The 23,943-nt window shown below is 35.8% G+C and overlaps 1 protein-coding gene across 1 annotated transcript in view; it reads right to left on the bottom strand.

The window, feature by feature from the left end:
* Positions 1–23,943, bottom strand: part of FAM83B (family with sequence similarity 83 member B) — an 86,440-nt gene that overhangs the window by 44,590 nt on the left and 17,907 nt on the right. The window contains exon 2 of the mRNA XM_067753437.1: positions 21,910–22,413. Coding sequence (XP_067609538.1) covers positions 21,910–22,353 — 444 coding nt within the window. The 5' untranslated portion in view covers positions 22,354–22,413. The remainder of the gene's footprint in view (positions 1–21,909; positions 22,414–23,943) is intronic.

The raw sequence follows: 23,943 nt of genomic DNA, 5'->3' as shown, positions 1-23,943 counted from the left end.
GTATACTGAATATAATTTAAATCCGATATTATTTAAATGTACTCTAAGACAATGACAATTTTAAAGGCTGTTGGCAGAGACACTTGCTACATGCTAAGGCCTTATGAGGCTATGCTTATGGTATTCGTTTGTATGCTTCTTACTGTTTCTCTCTTGCTATCAGGATGTCAAGCTAACACTTTCTTTTCTTGTCAGTGTGGCTCCTTGTATTCTAACTTGATATTTGTAATTTGATCTGGGTTTGGAAAGAGCTAATTTGAATTTTGTATACTATAAGGGACTAGGAGGTCTGTCCAAACAAAAAGCTATCGTTTTTGCCATGTCTATTTTGGCTGTTCTAGGGCTGATTTGTTTATTTCTTGGTTCTCTGCGTCATTCTAGATGGTGGTATAAACAGGCGGTCACATCTGGAAAGGTAACATGTTGGTGTATACTTTAGGTTTAAGCAATTGATAAAGTATAAAGTATTTTAACCAGTGATTTTTTTTTTTTTAGTCTTTGCAACTGGTTATTGGTTTCAGAACCCATTTTTCCCTAATTTTGATGAAGCCTCTCTCAACAGAAACAACCATTATACACTACATTTACAACACACACAAGTAAAAACCATGAACGTGAACTTCACATGTTTATTTTCAGAATATATGATGCCTTGATATGTGAGTGTGTGTTAAAATTCTCTGCTGCAACAATCGTGTTTGAACACAAACCGCCTGAGAAGGTAAAAGCCAGAACCACAAACTGGTACGTCTACCTGAGGATAGGAAAAAAACACGCGTGTATTATAAAAAGATATGTACAAATCTCAAGGAAGTATTTTACGCAAGGCTAAAATGATAAAAACTGAAGGGATCTTGATGTGGTATCGCATCTCTCCATTCCCAGGTCTGTTCCCAAGAAAACACACCTGCCCCAGGCAAACCAAAGCTTGTCCTGTCCAGGCTCCATCATGATCATCTCTTCAATATCCCTTTGTAATGCGCATTCTCACTCACCCACATTTTGGATGTTACTGTTGTTGTTTTCCCACACCCCTTCTGAGTTACAGAGTCCGTGGCAATAAAGTATTTGTAAATGCCCTGGCAATAATTAGGTTCCAGGCTTGGAACTACCATGCTAGCCGTGGTCAAATTACTTCACTTCTTGAAATCTCAGTTTCTTTATCTGAAAAATGTGAAAATAAAGCATACCCAACAGTCTTTTCAAGGATGAAATAAAATAGTCTTTTAGGCATGTAGCATCATATCTAACACATGGGAGAGGCTGCGTGGTCGAGCTGAGGTTCAAAGCCAGGCAGTCGGGATCCAGGGTTCACGTCCATGTTCATCATCCCTGCCCTAAGCTGCCGGATACATTTGCATATTCTGAAGTTTCTTTCTGAAAAGTATCACATCAGATTTGTCCCTGCTTATTTCTAATAGTTTTCTGGCCAAACAAAGCCATTCTTCATGAGCAGCCTAAATTCCAAGGGTCTACTACCATTTCTAATATGTCTACTGAAAACTGAAGAAACAGGTTTTGTATTCTATTCCAGTAAAAAACAAAAACGTTAATTGAAACACCAGATGGCTGAGGCACACCCCTGTAGAGTTCTGTTTCTTAGCTTCCCTAAGATGACACATATTCTTAATTAAAATCTCTTCAGTTATGTTCTCTCAAATATAAGACATGACACTTGCATAAACTATATTGTATTTGTACCATTTTTGGCATATGTGTGTTTTTTTATTGGCAGACATCACACACATATGTTAAGAGAACTATATTCAATATCTTATAATAATCTATAATGGAGATTATGTTACAGAAAGTACATTATATTTCCCTAATTTACCTATAACTATCATCCTAAACAAAATCAAGAGACTCATCAGTATCCAAATAGACTATATACACCATCTATCAGGAAAAAAAAAAGTGCTTCTAGGACTTGGAGTTTGTAAATTCTGGGCAGATCCATTGCTTCCTGAATTTAGATATGGAACACTGGGAGAGCCGTTTAAATCACTGGACACCACAGTCACCGAAGGCCATTGGCTACATACGCCACAACACTTACGGGATTCAAGTGCAAAAGACATGCAGTTAAATATGAGCCTGGAAAGAACTCTTCTCTCTCACCCTTAAATTAACCCCCTAAATTAACAGACAAATATAAACGTCCAAATGGAAAAGAACAGTTTTCTTCATGGAATAATTAAAGACTGCTGTTCTCCGACGACCATAAAACACACTGATTCAGATTTGAGTAAGGTGACAAGAAACCAATTATCTTTTAGCACTTGACACACTTAAAGTAATTAGAATGTCAAATCACTTCCAGAATGGAGAGGAGTAGAATGGCTACAGGAATAAACATTGAGGCCTCACGTATATGCACATGTGCACAAGAAAGGACTCCTTGGAGGTTCCTTTTATAGTTCTCTTCATATAAATATTATCAAAGGAGAATCTTAGGTGCTAAACTTTTAGAAGGTTTTTATCAAGTCACATTCCATCTACATCACTTTGTTCAGATATTTGACCTTCGATTTAATTTAGAAATTGGTTCTGTATGTAACTTGATTTAGTAGAAGCAGAATATTTTAATTGGTCCATACATATTGGGCATATATCAAAGCTGGAACTGTGAAACTTGTGATGCTGAGAATGTCTTTTAAGAACCACCAGTTGATGGCAAACACCATCTCTAGAACCAAGATATGAGGTGTTAAGTGGCTGAACTGATATCAGAAATTTTGTTCATATTATAAGTGCTGATGTATTTTACATAGTTTATTAAACAGTTTAGACTTGTAAAAATTTGCCCTAATACACCAACTATAAAATATTATTAACAAATAACCATGATACGAAGAGTGTGTGTCAAGGAACAAGTCAGTGGTATAAATTGAAAGGGTTCTCAGGATTAATCTCATCTTGTTAGTTCAGATCAGGCTTCCTATAATAGTTATCTATCGCTGCTTAGCAAAGTATCCCTAAAATGTAGTGGCTTCACACAACAAACGTTTATTATCTCACAGTCTACATGGGTGAAGAATTTGAGAGCAGCTTAGCTGGGTGGTTCTGACTCAGAGCTAAGGTTGTCGTCATCTGAGCCTGGCTGAAAAGGAGTATCTGCTCCCAAGAGGGTTCTTGGTTCCTGACCCCCACGAACCTCTGTATAAATCGCTGGGGGACCTCATGACAGAGCTTACCCCAGAGCAAGAAATCAAAAGAGAGTGAGAGGCAAGCAAGATATCTTTTAAAACCTGATCTTACTTCTGCCATGTTCTATTCATTAGAGGGAGTCACTAAATCTAGTCCACACTCAAGGAGAAGGGAATTCAGCTCCACTTTTGGAGGGAGGACTGTTGAAGAGTTGTGGACATATTTTAAAATTAGCACACATAACAGTAAGATATGTTGCCGAAAATTACACAATATTAGTAGGTAGAGATGGAGAAGAGTATTTCTGGAAGAGGGAAGGACAAAAGCAAACATTTAAAGGCAGAAAATGGCAGATGTCAAATCTAGAAGGCAGATTCTGGATGTGGTCAGTGCTTCTGTGGCACTTGAAGAAAGCAAAGACACAAAGGTTTGTAATCAGAAAAGGATGATATTGATCCTTCTGGCAAGAAACTGTAGGGATACTGGAGAAAGCAGAATTGTTAGGGAGTAAGAGGAGTTAAAGGGACTGTTGCAATTAACCGTGAAAAGTTGGGAGCAGAACTTGGGCGGTAGCAATGGAGAGAATTAGGAGGAGGGAGACGTGGCCGAGGTCCAAACCTCAGGGCCCGATGACAAAACTGGAAGCGTAACATGAGAGAGGGATGAATCATATGTGATTCCAAGGTACTGTGGCCTTGGTATCTAAGAAAGTGATGATGCCTTTCACAGAGAGAGAAGACAGGAGAAAACACTTAGGGAGCTTCATAAACTTCTAGCTACTCTTTTGGACATAATTGCATTTGAAAGTCCAGTGAGCCATGTAGGTAAAGATGTCGGACAGTCAGCTAGAATTAAAGGGCACCGTTCAGAAGACAGTTCACACCAGAGTTGTAAAGAGCAGGAGGTGTGGAAGTGGAAAGGGACACCAAGGAATAAAATGCAGAGAACAGACCCAAGGGCTAAAACCTTTAAAACGTTCACTTTCAGAAGATGGAAACAGAGCTACCAAAGGACATAAAGAAACACTAGAAGTACAGGAAAAGAATGAAGAGAGAGAAATATCATAGAAACCAATGGTAAGAGATGAAAGGTGACCAGTGCCTACAGAGAAGTGGAGGAGGCTGAGGATTGTTAAAAAGTGGCTGGCGTGTCTTGATCATGTGGACAACAGTGGCCTCTGAGGCACTGGGTTAGAGAGGAATGGAAGACAGACCCAGACTGCAGAGATTAGAGGAAAGAGCAATAAAGAAACAGAGACGCTTGATGGAAAATACTCCCTAAGAAAGTATAATGATTAAAAAGTAAGAGAGAGAATGGTAACAGGGTGGAGGCAAGCAACTCACTGAGTATGTTGTACTGGAAAGCAGAGGGAAATAACTATAAACACAAAATAGAGATATAGAAATCAAAGTAATAGAACTGCAGGGGACAGTTAAGATCACAGATTTTTTTTTTTTTTTTTTGTCTGAAGAAAACAGGAGTTTAGGAGAGAGGACAGCCGATACTAAGCTTTTGAGGGGGAAAAGCTGGAGGTTGAAAGGGATTCACTTAGAAAGTCTTCACATCAGGGATTTATCCAGGGAAGCAGCTCTTGGCCTCTGAGTAGTAAAGATGTTCAATACAGTTTTAAATGCTAAGCCCCATAATAAACGTGTAATTTTAAAAATTCTCTTGTCACTGTTTCTTCTTAATATGAGATTACATGAGTTGAATATACTGTGACATAGGTTACAGCAATCTGAAGCAGTTTCTTCAGCAGTAACCAGGAAACAAAAAAAAAAAAAAAAAAAGAAAGAAAGAAAGAAAGAAAAAGAGGAAAGAAAAAAAGGACTTTTTCTACTTCCAGGCTGAAAGGAGAATTTCACATGTGTAATCAATGAGTGCACTCTTTGGGTCACATTTCCTGAAGTGGTATTTTTAAATAATTGGGCTCTCAACTTCTTTGATCTTACCCTGAAAAATAAAACTGTGTGGACACACATGTTAAACGTGAAAATAAGCTCTGGGAAATCTGTGACTCTGAGCTCCAGGGACTTTGCTACTGTGAAACTATGCAAATAAATCTTAAAAGCCCTGATGACTGAATCAGAATGGGTCTACTTCTACAAACACATAAAAAGGCAGCTGACATGACAACCTTTTATTTTAGAAGTTAGCTTCATGGTTTTCCAAATTGGATTGTTAACGGAAATAAATTATTTGGAATGTAACTTAGAAAGAGAAAAGACTGGTGTACTTGGCTCAATGAATACATTTATTTTTTGAATGTGGCAGATGTTTTTTGAAAAAAGGTGAAATGAACATACATCTGAAAAAATTAACACTACATTTTCCCAAACCTTATGCTTTCTAAAATACAACTTTGACAAATATAATGCTATAAAATTCTTGTATTTGGTTTCACTCAGGGCCATTCATTTCCCTCTTGATGTTTTGAATAGAATCTGACATTATATACTTCTGTTTAAAAAATTAGGTTTAGGGAGTTCCCTGGCGGTGGTTAGGACTCGGTGCTTTCACTGCTGTGGCACCAGGTTCAATCCCTGGTCTGGGAACTGAGATCCTGCAAGCCACGCGGCACAGCCATAAAAAAAGAGGGAAAGAGAGAATATTACTAAAAAATTAAGTTTAACAGAAATTGTTAAAATATAAAAGTTATATGTACAAAATTTATACGTAAACTTCACTACTTAATATATCTAAATAATATATTGCTATACATGATATTTATAATATTTATAAAGCCATTTTAAAAAGATACACAGTTATTTTTTTTAAGGCTTTAAACCTAGGAGCACTTAAACCCTATTAAATTTCCCATGGAGTTAAACATTTATAAGTGTGCTTTAAGAAGTCTCTACGATTTTAAACATGATGAAAAGCATGTACATATAAAACATATGTAAATATGAACATCTATCCTTACACAGATAGAACATCTATACATAAATGTATTCTCACATGTATACTATTTTTAAGTAGTATTTTAAACACAAGACTATCACTTGCAGCTCAGATAGACAAAACTCCATGAAGATAATGGTTGTAATAATGAGTTTGATGATGTGTACTGCATGGAAAATGTTGGAAAAGTAAGGCATGAGGAGGAAAAATAAAATATAGGATGGTCTCCATTCATAAACATGTTAGAAATTCTTAAAATAAGAGTAAAATAAAAATAGTCTTTAACTGATTCATTGAATGAGTAATATCTATATTTCAGTACTAGACATAAATTTTAAACAATTTTTCTCAACTTTAAAATAGTGATAGCTTACCCTTTATTTTTATTTTTAATTCCATTAATATATATCTAAGAGATGTGTAATTTTTTTCTCACATGAAGATTTTGTGATATTTAATCATACTAATTCATCCTAAATTAAATGAAAGGGAGTCCTCTAATACAAGACTATGATAGCTTATATTAGACCAACATTCTTTCTGAAAACAATAAAGGCTATAAAACAAAAATAAAGGCAGCCAGAATTTGTGGAGCCAAGATCATAGATAAAGGAGAAGCAATGAGGAAAGCCAAGTGTTTCCTGCCACTTTTTCACCTAATATTTTTTCACATTTGCCAGTTCACACAGCAAGGCACTGAGGCCAAAGCAGTAAGCTGTGGTGAAGAGTTTTTAGCAATTTCAGAGGGATGAAGAAAACAGAAACTGGATTCCAGTACCATCAATGCAAAAAGGACTTACAGACACCTGATCACAGAGAAGGGGGAATCATGATAAACTGAACTCAGGATTCCATGCAATTATTGCCCTAAAGACATTTGGCAAATCTTAAATTGCACACTGAGTAAAAGGATGAAAAACAAAAGAGAAGAAAGTTGATAAGAGGGTAAAGAGCTTAAGAAAGCTTTTGAAAATCACATTAGGAAGATAAAAATTGGAGTTGAGATTCTTCCAAGAAAGAGAGGCTCCTCTATATACCTCCAGTGAAATCCCAGAAGAGTTACCCTAGAAGTAGATGAAAACTGGAGATAGCCCACTATTCTGTAAGACTAAATGTCATCCTTATACCTCAATCCCTGTATGGAATAGGTTGATTTACCCTTACCTTAACTGTCAACTTAAAGAAAACTAAATCCTCTTTAGTGGAGATTACTTCTGCACCTTTTCATACTAAATATTCAGCATTCAATCAAAAGTTCCAAGCATGTAAGAGGACAGGGCCAAATGACCAAACACCAAGTGGAAAAACAAAACACAGATAATAGAAACAGATTTATAGGTGATCCAGATACTGGTGCCACCAGAAACAGACTTTAAAATAACTATTATTAAGGCATTCAAGAATTATCTGGCTGTTATACCCTGAGAAAACCATAATTCAAAAAGAGTCATATACCACAATGTTCATTGCAGCTCTATTTACAGTAGCCGGGACATGGAAGCAACCTAAGTATCCATCAACAGATGAATGGATAAAAAAGATGTGGCACATATATACAATGCAATATTACTCAGCCATTAAAAGAAATGAAATTGAGTTACTTTTACTGAGGTGGATGGACATAGAGACTGTCATACAGAGTGAAGTAAGTCAGAAAGAGAAAAACAAATACCGTATGCTAATACATATATATATGGAATCTAAAAAGAAAAAAAAATAGTTCTGAAGAACCTAGGGGCATGACAGGAATAAAGACGCAGACATAGAGAATGGAATTGAGGACACGGGGAGGGGGAAGGGTAAGCTGGGACAAAGTGAGAGAATGTCATGGACATATATACACTACCAACTGTAAAATAGATAGCTAGTGGAAAGCAGCTTCATAGCACAGGGAGATTAGCTCAGTGCTTTGTGTCCACCTAGAGGGGTGGGATAGGGAGGGTGGGAGGGAGACGCAAGAGGGAGGAGGTATGGGGATATATGTTTATGTACAGCTGATTCACTTTGCTATAAAGCAGAAACTAACACACCATTGTAAAGCAATTATACTCCAATAAAGGTGTTAAAAATAAATAAATAAATAAAAATCCCAAACCTAAAAAAAAAAAAAAAATTAAATGGCTGAAAAATACCATCCGAATTAAGAATTCAACAGTTGAGTTTAATAATAAATAATACTCAAAGAAAGGATTGGTTAAGACTTAAAGATACCTATGTAGAAAATATCCAGAATGAAATATACAGGGAAAAAATTATGGAAGATACAAAAATGAATATGAATTATATGGGATGTGTTTAAGTAAAAATAAACAAAGATGTATACACCAGCAATTAGAATTCTTAGGACAGGAGCAGAAATAGAACAGGAGGATCAACACTTGAAGAGATGCTAGCTGAGATATTTCTAAAGCAACAGAAAGACAAGACAGATTCAAGAAGCTCTACTATGTCAAGGAAAAAAAAAATTAAAAAATAAGTCCTCATCCAGTTACATCATATTAAAGCTCCTGAAAATGAGACATGAAAAGGAAGCCTTAAAAGCAGATGTAGAAAAAAATACATTATCTCTAAACAAGCAACAATAAAAGTCTTTACAACTGCAATGGTAGCTTGTTTAAAAAAAAATTCACAGCAAGTACTGTTTGTATTTCATGCTATATTCAACATTGTAATGGAAGACCTAGCAATGTAGTAAGGTAAATCAAAAATATAAAGAGTTACATGGATTGCAAAAGGGAAAATAAAACTAGCATTAGTTACAGATATGATGATATATCTAGAAAATTCCAAATAGTCTATACATAAACTATTGGAATTAATAAATGAATTTATCAAGTCATTGAATCCAAGGTCAAAATATGAAAAATATATTGTATTTCTACACACTAGCAAAGAAGAAAAATTAGAACAAAAATATTCAAATATTATTTCTAATATCAGAAAAAAACAAATAACCATTAATAAATCAAACAAGTGATATGTAAGACCTATATACAGAAAACTACAAAATCTCACTGAAAGAAAGTATTTATAACTATAAATGTAGGAACATATGTCATTCATGGATTGGAAGATTCAATATTGTAACATTTAATTCTGTTCAAATAGTCTACAGATGCAATATAATACCAATCAAAAGCTCAGATTTTTTTTTTTAATTGACAAGATGATTCTAAAATTCCTACAGAAAAGCCAAGGATTTAGAATAGCCAAGGCAATACTGAAGAAGAGCAAAACTAGAATACTTATGCTACCAAATAGAGAGGCTTACTATAAAGCTATAAAAACTAAAACACTGTGGTCTTGGAACAGGGTTAAGAAATAGATCAAAGGAACAGAATACAGTGAGAAATATATTAATATCAAAGTGGTCACTTAAGTTATGACAATAGTGTCACTGCAGTACAGCATAGAAGGGATGATCTTTTCAATAAATGGTGCTAGGTCAACTAGATAGTAACTCTACAAAAATTAAAATGGACCCTGACCTTATATGACACACACAAATCAATACCAGAAGGATTTGTAAACCTAAATATGAAAGACAAAATAAAACTAAAAGCTAACAAAGGAGAACATCTTCTTGATCGTAGGTAGAAAAATATTTCTTCCATGAAACTCCAAAATAGCTAATCCTAAAATAAAAAATAAAAAATTGAGCTACATTAAAAGTAAGAACCTCTGTTTATCAAACAAATATACCATATCAGGGTGAAAAAGTAAGCCACAGAGATTTGCAAGACATGTATCTGACAAATAATTAATATATGGCATAAAAAATTCTTAGAAATCAATCTTAGACAAATAACCTAGTTTAAAAAATAAGAAAAGAATGGGTAGAGAACCCTGAGCCCTATGACAGAATGCAAAACATATCTCATCTAAAATCCAAAGCACAAGTATAAAGGTGACAATATCATAAGAGCAACTAATCAACATCTGGCAAGAAAACTGATCAGGGCTCAATGTAGCAAGTAAAATTGAACATGGATTTTAAAAGATGAATGGGAGGCAAAGAATATGGAAAAGGATGTTCCAAGGAGGGGAATAATCATGTAGAAAATTAGGAAGCAATAAGCTGTCATGAAAGGCCCACAGAATGGCAGTAAGTAACACTGCAGGGTCAAGTGACAGGAGGGAGGTGGAAGGAGATAAAGCACAAAGGTGAGGATGCAGCGGGAGCCACCTTTAACAGGAGGAGCCTCATATACGCCATGCTTGTTGACCTGGACTCTATCTGGTACATCATCAGGAACCCGAATGTAATAGGACCTGTACAAAAGTGTCCTGAGAATTCAGTGGTTTGCCTGGTACCAGCATGGAAGGTCTATCAGGTGCTCTGTTTGGACTCAAGTACCAGCATTGCCTACTTCACATCCTAGTATAAATTATTTAACCTCTTTGTTCTTCACCCATGAAAGGAGGCAACAGAGGTACCTACCTGAGAGAGCTGTTGTGAATATAAATATTAATACATATAAAGAGCTTAGCACACAGCCTGGCACATACCAGCCAATAAATGCTAGATAGTATTAATGTCATGAACAAATTTAGTTCTCCTTCACAGTAGAGAAGCGACGTGATATGAGTCTGGGAATGGAAAACCCCTGAATATGATCTGTACTGAGAGTTATTAATCAGTTGGGTGACTTTGCACTTTTGGACTTTCTCAATTTCCAACTGCTCTTTAGTAAAAAGACCACATGGTCACTAACCCGAGATTCTTTTCTGTTTTTAAGTAACTGCTCCCAAATTTCAGCAGGCTTGAGTATGACTATGTACTGTGACTCAGATACTGATTTTTTCTCATGATTATGGATTTTCCAGTAGCACATATTGGATTGATATTTAGCCAAATGGCAATGTTTTTGCATTTTCACATTTATTTACTTATTTAAAATATTTGTTTGACTTCTTAGGGGGAAAATTGATAGGTGATGATTAATAAGACATTAATACAGCCCAAAGGAAAGAAAATGTACACTTACTGATTTTTCTGCTTTTAAAGCTTTGAGATTAATTATTGAGTAGCTAATAATTATGCAAAAATAGTTATGAGGCTTTCTTCATTTCTAAATTCTAAAGGCTTTCTAAAGGAATATTACTGGGAGATGCTCATCATATCAGTACTGGTGTGCCGAGGGGTGGGAGGAGGGTAGGTACGGGTCCAGGTAGCAGGGATCCGCCCTGTCTGCAGCAGAGGCTGCCCTGGTGAAAGAGCACATTATCCCTGATATTATTCACACGGTCTCTGCCAGCACACGGTGTCATAAAAAAAGCACACTGCCTTTTAGTCAGACTTATTGTTGTTTTCAAATTCCCAAGAGACAATGAACTTCCTTATTACCTGCACCCAAGCAGCCTCCCCTGCCCCTGTTCTATATGCCTTTGCTTATCAGCACAGGAAATCAAGCATTTTATTACGGGAAAAATCCTAAGTGGAAAAAGCAGGAGGCAAATTGTTATACATAATTTCAAATATGATCTCAACTATTTTACATGCGAACATTCTATTTCAGCGATCTAATATTGGGTGTTCAGAGATCTCTCTCTCACACACACACACACACACACACAGTTGTGTGCACATGTACTTCTCTATCCATCTATTTATATCTTAGAGGGAAGAAAATTTCTAAAGTTTATTTTCTTAACCCCTTCCTGTATTTTCCCCCATATTTTCTATAAGGAATAGGTATACTCTGATAATAAGAAAAAATAAACCTTTATTCTATGCAATCATTGAACTAGTAATCTGTCTCTGCCAGCAAATATTTTGAAGGCATTTCAACTACATCAAAACTTTTCTACTTTGAAACTTCAGGAAATATCTCTATAACACTCTGATACACAGAGTAAAAAGGTGGGAAAAAAATCCAGCCCCTTTGTAATACATAGGTCACTCACATAATGTCCATACACCCTCAACCTCTTATCTGTACAACTCCCAGAAATCTTTGAGCACATCCCCCAAATATTAGACTCTAAACCACTTGAAGTGTTTATTTTTCTACTTGTATGACCTAACAGATTGTCTTGAACATAGCAGGGATTCAATAAAGACATATAAACTATATATAATATAGTATGTAGTTGAGACTTTTTATACAGAAATAAATTTTATTGACTTAAAATATTAAGACATTTTTAAATAGCTTTAAGACCTACCCCCTAAATCATCTTCTTTAGGGCACAGAATTAAGTAGTTATAGTTTTCTATTCCTGCAGGAAATTGAAGGTATATTCTCATTTCAAGAAGACGTCGTCAGCTCCAGGCCATTATCAGTCTGCTGGTGAGCATTATCCCAACATATGTTACAAACTGTTTTATATTTCCCTCTACATTTTAGCTAACCAACAAAATGTTAATATATCCAGGATCGGATGTAATGGTATTACTCAGAAACATTTCATGACCTCTCACTGTCCATACCCACAAAGCTGGACTGAAGGACCTTCACAATTTGATCTCAACACACACCCCCCACCGCCTTCCTTTTTACAGCCCCACTCTACTCCCCCCACATTCCCTGTTGTCTAAAATGTCAAGCTCTCCACAGTACATCTCCTACTCCTCAACATGTATGACCCAAGGTGACCTCTGAAGAAAGTGAGGTCCCAAAGGCACCCTCCCAGTTCTTGTTTTTCCCCTCACCTGACCAGCACATGGGGTTGCTTAACACTTGCCTTTGGGAGACTCTGTTTCTCAGCAGGTTATATAACCTCCTGCCTTATCAGGTCCCGGGTCATCATCCAGACAGTCTTCTTATCTCACATGTTTTTTTTTACCTACTTCGTTGTATCTGAGGCTTATCCAGGTACTTCCTAGGCCGCCTCTCACCTAAGAGCTCAGGACCAGAACTATTTCCAAGTCCAGCCACGCTGGATGTAGATTCTAATCTGAACCCTAATCTCTATTTAGACACATGTTGCTCTTGGTGGCTGCCATCACCAGTCAACTATCTCAGGGCTCTGGTGAAAATGATAACTTAAAAGCCTCTGTGCCTTGGTCTCTGCCTGCTTTCTGATTCCAACTCTCTCATGACTCTGAGGCCAACCTCAAAGGACAATGCCATAATCCTAGTTGCTCAGGCCAAAAATTTTGGGGTCATCTTATATTATTAAACTTATTTCATACCCCACATTTTACTGCCTTCAAAATATATCCAAAATCTGACCAGCACTGCTACCATCCTGGTGATCTAAGACAATATCATCTCACATTTGAATTATTGTAATAGCCTCTGCTATGCTTATTCTTAAGCCCCTATAGTCAATTTTCAATACTGCAGCCAGATATGTCCTTTTAAAATAAAGCATATTTCAAATTGATCATGTCTCTCTTTTGCCCAAAATTCTCCAGTGGCTCCCCATTTTACATGGAGCATAAGCCAATGTCTTTGTGATGGTCCATGAGGACCTCCATGATACCTCTCTGAACTCACCTAACTCATCTCCCCTTTGCTTTCTTGGGTCCAGGAACTGGCATCCATACTGTTCCTCTAACAAACAAGAAGGCATGTCCCTGCCCTAAAGTTTACCCTATGTCTAGTCTGCTCTGCCCTCAAAGAGATGCAGGGCTCATTCCTTCTTACCTCAAATCTTGACTCCAATGTCACCTTCTTGATGAGGCCTCTTCTGAACAACCAATTTAAAATCGCAAACTAACCCCTGCCACCGCTCTTAATCAGCACTCCTTACCCAGCCATATTTGTGTTTTGTTTTTTTCCATAGCACTCCTAATTTATTACGCTTATTAATATCTAAATCTCCCTATTTGTCAGTAAGCTCCATTCAAAGATAGAGTTTCTTTGGTACTTTATTCTCTTCCGTATCCTCAGAATTTAGAACTCTACTTGACACACAGCAGACATTAAATAAATATTTGCTGAATGAATGAGTAGCTTGCCATACTTGTCACCTGTTAAGACTGGCCAAAGGCTGGCTGACCCAGTCATAGTTGAACCAAGAAGAGGCCAGAGGACAACCTCATTGACTGCCCTTCTCTTACTTCTTTGAATGTCCCCTTTATTTGAAACTCAGAGAACCCGTTTCTGTTCAGTACATTCTGATTTAGTCTGCATTCTAGGTGCTACATCTCATCTACGTATCATAACCTTCTGTCATTTCCAGTAGGTCACTTCTGACTTCTAATAGTAACCCCACAATGGCTTTGTACCTGACCCATTTAGAAACCAGTGCTTCCACATCCCCACCAACTGGTCTCCATCCCAGACCCTCTCAACCAGGTCTTCTAAAACCTCCATTTGGGAATATGCAGCTATTAATAGTTTCCAGTTATGACCCTTTTAGATCATTACCACTGACTTAGTCACACCTATCACAAGAAAGCAGATTATTCATCAGTAAAGTATGGATAATAAAAGTACCTATTTCACAGGAAGGTATGAAGGTCAGTTTAAAGTACTGCATGCAAAATACTGACCAGTACATGACACATAAGTGCTCAATAAATTACGTGTTCCTGTTACTAGATAACATAAGATAAATCTTTTACTCAAAATCAGATGCTAGTTCCAGTCCTGATAATAAAAGCAACGTTTTTCAAGATAATTTGAAGAGCGACTAGTTAAAAGACATGAATGATTGATATAAAAGTATATGCCACATGATGAATCTGTGGCAACTACAGGAGAATAGGCAGAATCCTTGGAATACAAACATCCGTCTGGTGTGAGAGCCACCCTCATCTCAAAAGGGTCCCCATAGCAACCCCCCATTACATTTCACATCTCATTAGGAGGACAGATAAGCAAAAGAAAGTTATATCCCTTTATTCTCATGGAAGTTAACATTTGATAAGATACTTCAATGTGTACCTGAGGTCCTAAGCTTATCATCCCATTCAGCTGCAAACTACATTTTATGTATAACATTTTAAACAAAGATGCCTACAGAGTTCTCTTCATCCATGTTCCTTCCGCTTCCTATTAGAATACTACTTGCCCCGTTCTCCTGTGCAGGGTTATTTTTCTGGCTTGGCTCTAAAGGCATTTGAGTTTGCAAAACTGCTAAATTCTATCCCTATGAACTTTAAGTATTATTTAGACATTAGGAAAACTGAATGTTTTATGATCATAATGTTTTATGATTAGCTTTGCCATTCCAACAAACTACTAAAGGTGTATTATCAGAAAAATATTACACACTTCAATAAATAAATAAGTTTTTAAAAATTTAATCCTATGACAGGAAGGAAAATGAGTAAACAAATTATCATAAAAAATAAACTGTCTATTTCAGAGAACCCAGAATACAAAGAACTAAATTTTGTCCCATGGTCAATAACAGGCTCTCTCAAAGTTCAAGAGAAAGATTGTACACACCACATGCAGTCCCTATAGGAATTGCTTCTCACAGCTTATTTTGGAAAAAGAAAAGAAAAAGAATTAAAGAGTACCAAAGGGTAAAAACTGAGAACAGAAAATGGTCTTAAAAACATTTCCCTTAATCAGATAAATCATGCTCACTCTGAAATAATTCAAATTCAATAATAATAATTCAAATCGGTTAAAAATGAAAATCATGGGTGATTTAAGACTTTACCTGATAAGACATAGCCTGGTAAAGCATCTGAAACTCATAAATCACACATGACTTTAGTATACAAACCAAGCTGGAGGTCTTATATAACAATTTTTTTTATTTTTTCGTACACCAGATTTTTTGCTTCCACAGAGCAGAAAAACAGCCACTCTATCAGGAAAGCAAAGTCTTTTAATCTAAGACTAATTATGGTAGACCTTAAATAATATACCTAATATTACTTTTTGAATTACATCAGAATATTTAGTAAGTAATAATAGTTCATAAACTCAGAGTTACTTAAACCAACTTTTGACCCTAAATGGCAGGTCTATAATAAATATGAACTTTAAAAACTTACAAAAACTTGCTCTTCTTTTTTATAAATATGGAACCCTTGTATAATGTCTTTATTTAAAAATCTAATAAAATTATCACTTTTAAAATTCAAGATGAAAATGGAATGACTACCGTTTTTCCTCTTGGTCTACAGAATGTTCCCCTACCTCCACCTTAGCTTTTCACCAGAACTCTGTATCTTTTCAGATCTTTGGATCTTTATGTAAGAAAGCAGGTTTATAATTTTTTCTTCAACTCTGAATACCTGTCCATAAAAGAGATGCCTTTTCTGCACATCCAGAGTATAAAATTCATACATCTAAGCTGTCTTCACAGTGGGTCTTATTTTCAAATATACAAACTTATGTTGAATCAAAATTTTCCCATTTTGAACTTTCTAAGCAGTAATACTGGGAAAATGCTATGTAGATTGCTAATGCAGTGTACATAATCACCACGATACTTCAGAAATGGGTTTGAGTCATTTCAACAACAGCTAATAACCCTGGCTGGCATTCCTGGTAAGATGCTGTCTTGTTACATACTGGACCTGGTCATTCATTGCTCTCACTTTTAAAGAAGAAATGCCAAATCACAGTGATGCAAAAATACAGGCTGATAAAACAAATACTGTATATTAATGCATGTATGTGGAATCTAGAAAAAATGGTATAGATGATCTTATTTGTAAAGCAGAAATAGAGACACATGTAGAGAACAAATGTATGGATACCAAGGGGGAAGCGGGGGTGTGAGAGGAGTTGGGAGATTGGGATTGACACATATATGCTATTGATACTACGTATAAAACAGACAACTAATGAGAACATACCACATAGCACAGGTAACTCTACTTAATACACTGTAGGGACCTAAATCGGATGGAAATCCAAAAAAGAGCGGATATATGTATATGTATAGCTGATTCATTTTGCTGTACAGTAGAAACTAACAACATTGTAAAGCAACTACACTCCAATAAAAATTAATTTTAAAAATACAGGCTGATGGATTCTTTGACAAAATAAAGGTCTGGAGTAATGTAGTAAGAGGAAAAGTAGAAGAAGGAGAAGAAGGGGTCACCATCATCTCAACACCACACGCAGGGTATTAAACATGTGGAGGTGTCATGGTAGATAGGTCAGCCAATTCATTCCACTCTCTCAAGGATCCTATGGAGTATTAGCATCTCCGTTTTACAGACGAGAAAACTAAAGCTCAGAGAGTTTGTAGTATAATGTCTAGTGCAAACAGCTGTTTGAGTTGGGATTCAACCCAGCCCTAACTGACTCTGAGATTCAGAGCCTTCATGTCATTCCAAGAAGTCTCTTTGAAAAAGAGCATTATTTGAAATTGGCAATTAAAAGAGGCTGCAGCTTTCTGTGTAACTGTGTTAAAGGAACTATGTTAAAGTAACTGTGTTAAAATCATCAGGGTTATTGTTAGTAGTGGAGGATAGGAGTAGAGAACCAGGAGTTTGGCATATAGAGAGTATTCCCATGCAGACACAGTGAGAGTTAACATTGTAAAGTCAGTACAATTTTAAAAAGATTTTTAACAAGATCTCTCGCTCTCTTTCTCTCTCTGTCTCTTTCTCTCTCTGTCTCTGTCTCTGTCTCTCTCTGTCTCTCTCTGTCTCTCTCTGTCTCTCTCTCTCTCTCTCTCACACACACACACACACACGTATATACACACACATAAAATGCATTTTATTCAAAGAAAAGCTGTTCAAATTAATGTCACAGGATACTAATGTCATTAAATCTTACTAAGTAAAAGCTATTTTTTGGAAGAAACTAATTTTGACTCAAATTTAAACAAAGAAATATTCTTTGTGTTGGAATGGGAGGGTGCAGAGAGGAAATTCTTAATAAAAATTGGGAATATCAGGAGAGAGATAACCCTAGTCTAATAAAGGCACTGACAAACACATAAATATCACTTAGCTGGGCAGGATATGGCTGCAAAGTAATAGTGATGAAAGTGACACACTATGACACAATTATTATTATTCATATAATGAACTAATTCAGTATAACATATTGAAATAATCTTGAGGTGGTAAGTGCTATTAGAGATTTGGATAAGAACATTCGATTTAAAAAACCCTAAAATGCTTTGCTTCATGTCTTTCATTAAACAAGTGAAGATACCTGTGGTGTACAATGACTTGTTCAATCCATAACTAGTTAGCTATCAAGCCTCTAGTCCAGTGCTACTTTTATAACACCCATCAAATCCCAGAAGCCCCCATCATTAGTCCACCTTCCCTTTTGTGGCAATGGGCCACCTGGTAGTAAATGTTTCTCTGTATTACTAAGAATTCTGAGGCTGTAACAGACACACCTAGGAACAGTGACTCAGGGAGCAACCAAGATCTGAACTCAGGAGATGCAGGACAGAGCACCTCAGGAATCACTTCTGCCCTAATTCTCACTAGACTTTTGCTTATGTATCTTCTCGACCCCATATTTCACAAGAGTAAGAGTCACATCTTATGGAAGATGCTAGCCTAGAATTAGGAAACAGAGGCCAACAGCATTCTGGTTAAACATTTACATATTCAAGACTACCAGAAATGGTTACTTTAGGGATATTTATCACGAGTGGACAGAAGAAAAATGACTTTAGTGAAAGATGACTTTTTAAAGTAATTAGAGGGGACATTTTCATAACACAAAGTAGAAGTAATTAGGAATAAATGCATATATCATCTTGGGAACACCTCTTGACAGACAGATAATTACCTGGGAAAAGTCTTGCTAGATGCTATCAGACTTTATAAAGTTGAACCAAATTTAATTATGTCAACCACACAGTGAAAAATAGAAGGAAGTTAGGAAAGAGCCAGTAAATAAAAATAAGACCATTTTAGGGCACAGGGTATTACCTGTAATTAGATTTTCCCAAAGGAAAATTGTCAAATAGCCAAATAAGCAAATATACAAAAGAAAAGAAAAAAAGAAATGGAAACAAAAGAAGAAAAAAAAAATCTCTCTGAATAACCTGTGACAACTGACATAAATGAAATGAACAAATACAAACAAATCTATGGATTTTTGAAATACTATAAAGATTATATTCTGCTTATAAAAACAGAATGATTCAGAGATAATAAAACTAATGCATATAAATTAATGAAATTCAAAAACAAAGTATTTTCAGTGGTTATGATCAGACTTCAAATGATTGGACCTCTAAGAAAACTGCTTTTGGCTCCTTTCTATTATTTTAAGATTTTTTTTTCCATTATATGACATTTATTTTCATAAGCACCTTATCTTAATTGCAAACAGAGCAGTGAAAACGAATTTAAGTTCTTCTCTGAGATCATTTCCTGGATTCTGCTTTGCTGGTTCCTAGCTCTACTTGTTATGGCCTCATAGCTCCACAGAGTTTCGTAATGTTGATTAACAAAATAATTTCACAGAGGCAAAAAACTTTATTCTATTCACTAAAATAAACATTATTCAAATACTTTATGAAAAAAAAGATCATCCTCTTCATACATTTCATCCTGTCATGACAATTCATTGAGAGTTACCAATAAAGAGAATTTGTCCTCTGAAAATAGTTCAGAAAAAAGAAGTTTATCATAATAACTAACAGGCTTGATTCTGAAGGTTTACAAGAGCCTAACTTACCTGCTGAATAAATGATAGTCATGAAAAGCAGGCAGAATATTTAAAAGGCAACGTGTTTCAACAAGCTGGTATTTCATAATAATATTTGCTCTTCTTATTTTAACATTTTTCACAGGACCTTGTTCAGTTATGGGCTAAATAGTCTAAAATTTTGTAAAAATGTGATCAATAACTTTTTCTTCTCTGGAGTATTGGATCCTTCAAAAATCTTTAAACTAACATAGTGACATATGAAGAAATTTCCAAAATATTCGCAAAATATACATCCCATGCATTTATAGCCCATTTAACCTCAATATTTATTGCATCTGACTAGAAACAAACACATTCTCCAATGCTTTCGGGAAAAAAAAAAGGAAAGAAAACCACTAAGTAATCTATTATGATTTATATTCAATTTCAATATACTCAACTTATAAAATTCAAATAATTCTCTTTCTTTGAATTCAGCTTGGCTATGTATATACAAGGTAATATACATACCTTGGGTATGTATAAAGGTAGAATTCTTTCTTATTTTATGCCACTTAGATTTGGTGAAAGAGAAGCAAAGCATTACATTATTGTTTTACAGTTTGGACTTTGAGTTCCTCAGCTTGTTAATTCAAGTAGGAATTCTAAGCAGACGATGACCAGGCAGAGGATATTACTTTTAGAGGCTCACTAAATAAATAGCTGCCACATTAGAAAGAAAAATACATCAGATGGTCATGACTAATGTTCAGTTTCCAGTAAGTGCTAGCCCAAGAACTCATGCTAGCTCCTGAATTTCATTTTGTGCCACAGAAATGCAATGCCCCGTAGGAGATTAGCTGTGGTGCAGGCTGATGAACTCATAACTACTAAGTTTACCATAATAACAAATATTAAGCTTCACTGATGTATTTTTCAATTTTCAGTTAACACTGTAGTTCAAAAACATATTGTCTCCCCAAGAAGAAATTCACAAATGTTCGTACTTGATATTTGTTGTTTTACCTTTACAAGGACTCATATATTTTCTTGACTTCTGTTGTTTCACAAAATACAATTGTATACTTTGTTCTCAGAGCACAGGATAGTCCAGTTTTAAAAATCCTCATGGTTCAATTCAGAAAATTGAACTGACAGTTCAATTCATTCAATGAAAGTTTGGACACCTACCATGTACCTGATTCTATAGCTAATGTTTAACAACTGGAATAGATTAGTGCTCCCTTGATGTAACCCTGCTAAAGGAGTTAATATGGTTACAAGGTCAGGTTATTTGAGTTTAAAAGGTCCAGGGAAAAAAAAAATCACCTTACTTTTGCAAAGCCTGAGTTTGACAGTAGCCTTGGAACACTGTGTCTTCCTAATGTGAACGGGAGGCTCTTAGTTGCCTGTCTTCTAAACTACCAAGTCCCTGTGGGTTTCAAGGGTCTAATATGTCTGTACTTCATAAAAGCATGCTTTCCCAAGCATCTCTGTGTCTTGTTGACATGAAAGAAAGCTATGCCGTGTATGTGTGCATCACAAGGCCCCTTTTAGGTCTAAATTTCTATACTGTATAGTATCCATAACTAAGAAATAGACACTTCATAGTTAACAATCATAACTTTTTGATCATATACTTTAAAACTCAATAAACAGCCTGGGAAATTTTGTTGTAGTTTCCAAAGCATCCATCATGGTGGTGAGTACATAGAAAACTCCCAAGAAGCTTTATTAGATTGATTAAAAGAACATTTCTACAGTTTTATCTGAGCTTTAAAATAGAATTTCTGAGATTTATAAACCAATATAAATATTTAAGAGAGAGTACAGAGGCCCTAAAATGCTAAGCACCTCAGGACTTTACTTTAGAATTTTACATTATCAAGCCTGATTTTTCACCATTTTCACACAACTTAGGAAATAAATAAGAAAATCTATGCTTTATTTAATAGGATAAACTATATCCAGAACAAGAATTAGGGCTCAGTCCTGTTAAGAACAAAGAAAAATTCACCAGATTTGCCAACCACATATTTCCTTTCAGAGATTAAGGAAAATGTAAGTGATTTAGGCTATGAATACATCAAATCATCTCTTTTCCGGTCCATACACCTCAGCCTTCATGGGTGAAGATCTCTCATGTACGTGATGAAGAGAAGGAAATCTCCACCTGTAGTAGGAACCCAACACCACTCTCTCAGATATTTACAAGGTATGGGAAGTTACAACCTTTCTACGTATCCATATATATATTTCCTGACATAGGCATGGTCTATACATATGGAGACTCTTTCATTAACATATATGTCTGTTATACTACTCTGGTGATTTTCCACATTTCAAATTTTTCATTTATAAATAGAAATATTACCTTTCTTGCTTCTTTTATCATCTTCCGAATGGTTTCCTTAATTGTAAATAGTTGTGCTCTTGGTGGATGAAAGAGGAGGTCAATTTGGGTACCCCTTACGAGTCCAGGCATCACATATGGCCAGCCCAATTCAAGATTTGGAGCTTCCACATCAGACTCAACGGGCCAATAAGTCCCTGAAGATGAGGTATCATCGCAGGAATTATCAGTACCATATGCTGTGCTTTGTGCCACTTTTTGAACATTTTTCAAAATATAATTAATTTCTTCCTCGGCTAGAAAGTCTGACACTCGTTCCTTGGCAAGAAATTCTTGGTATGCATCTAACCCCTGTTCAATCAGTGTGTCCACAGCTACTCGATACCATTCCTTGTAGTGAGGTTCAATGTAATTGTCTAATTTACATTCGTCATTCAAGGAGGAAAGCATTGATGAGTTCTCCATGCTTGCAAACCTTTGACAATGGCACTTTCAAATGCCCATTCGTGCAGGGATGAGAGGTATCTGGGTATTTAAAAAGAAGGAAATCAAGATCAGTTAGAATTCTGTAATCAAATGTTTCATAATCCGTGTCAACTGTTATTTTTACATTTACTCATAAAAATGAGTACCAGTAGCTCAATATGACATACATTTCATATCCAAAGTGGCAATAATAATACCATAATTCACATATCTATCACAAATAAACTAAACAGAATCCTATTCACAGACTGCTAGCTGATATTCCTTTTCCAGGTTACCTCTAACTTTAGTTTCTCATCTAAGGAAATACATCTTCCTTTTCTGATATCCAGAAAGTCCACCCTCCTTACCTTTAATCTGGGATTACACATGGTGTGATCAGTTTCTTTTTGGTTTTAAAATATTCTAAAATAGAATTAGAAGAAAACCAATGCCTGGCCAGCCATTTATATAAATCTTACTGATTACTTGTTATACATATATCCTGATGAAATATAAAAAGCACAGAACACTTGTTTTCCAGGAACTTATTAATTAGATGAAGAGGCAAAAAGTACACACAAAACTGTTTGTTATCCACTTTGAACAAAGACATATATTGCTAAGGGCCAAAATGAGTACTGTCTGTAGTCAATGCTTTCAGAATAAAAGCAAGTAGAGATCAATATGGAATAAAAGAGTTACGGATAGCCTTGCACAGGAGGGGGGCTTCAGGTGAACCTGGGGCAATGAGTAAGAATATCATCAGGTGGAAAGAAGGAATATTTTCATCCCACATAAAAATGTAAAGCATAAGAAAAGCACAGAACAGGTATGCACTTGGTGCATTCAGGAGTTAATTTAAAAAAAAAAAATAATAAAAAATAAAAACCTTGGTCTGCTGGAAATTAGGATCCTTGTATTAGGGGTAGGAGATAAAGTTGAATAGACAAAATGGAGCCAGGTGTGGAGGGCCACTGGAGACTGTTGTGATTCAGCAAAACTTGTGTTTAAAACAATTAGTCTGGCAGTATCAGGGGAGTGGAGGAGAGACAAGTAGCTAGGAGAGTCTTTCAGAGTTCAAAGTCTCAGTGAGGACGTGACAAGAATATTCAAGTGATGGTTCAAAGCATGAACTCCTGAAATTTGATGGCTTGACAACATACAGGTGATAAAAAACTTCAGGACATCAAAGACAATTCAGATTTCTCATAGGAATTAAAATCTGCCTATCTGAGCTCATGCCCCATCCCTCATGCCCACAAAATGTTATCTGTTCCATAATTCCCTGCATGAGATACTGGACTGGACCTTATCTCAATCAAATAAGGGACTTTCTAGGCTTTTGAAATCAGGATCTTCATTGTGTGGATTCAAACAAAGTACAACCCTATGATGTGCTACAAGCACAAAAGGGCTTATTTGACCAAAAACATCTTTGTCAGTGGCCGTGCCCTAGTTTACAATTTTCCACTTCACTCAGACTTTTTGGTCTCAGGTTTACCAAAAATTGAATCTGATTTGGGAGGGTAACCCAGGAAGCCATTACCATTTATTAACTCCTTACCTGAAAATATGTAACAAGAGTCA

Source organism: Pseudorca crassidens, chromosome 10, assembly GCF_039906515.1.
Source record: "Pseudorca crassidens isolate mPseCra1 chromosome 10, mPseCra1.hap1, whole genome shotgun sequence".
NCBI classification, from domain to species: domain Eukaryota; kingdom Metazoa; phylum Chordata; class Mammalia; order Artiodactyla; family Delphinidae; genus Pseudorca; species Pseudorca crassidens.
Note: the sequence above shows the minus strand (reverse complement) of the source record. Positions and strands in the feature narration are given on the sequence as shown.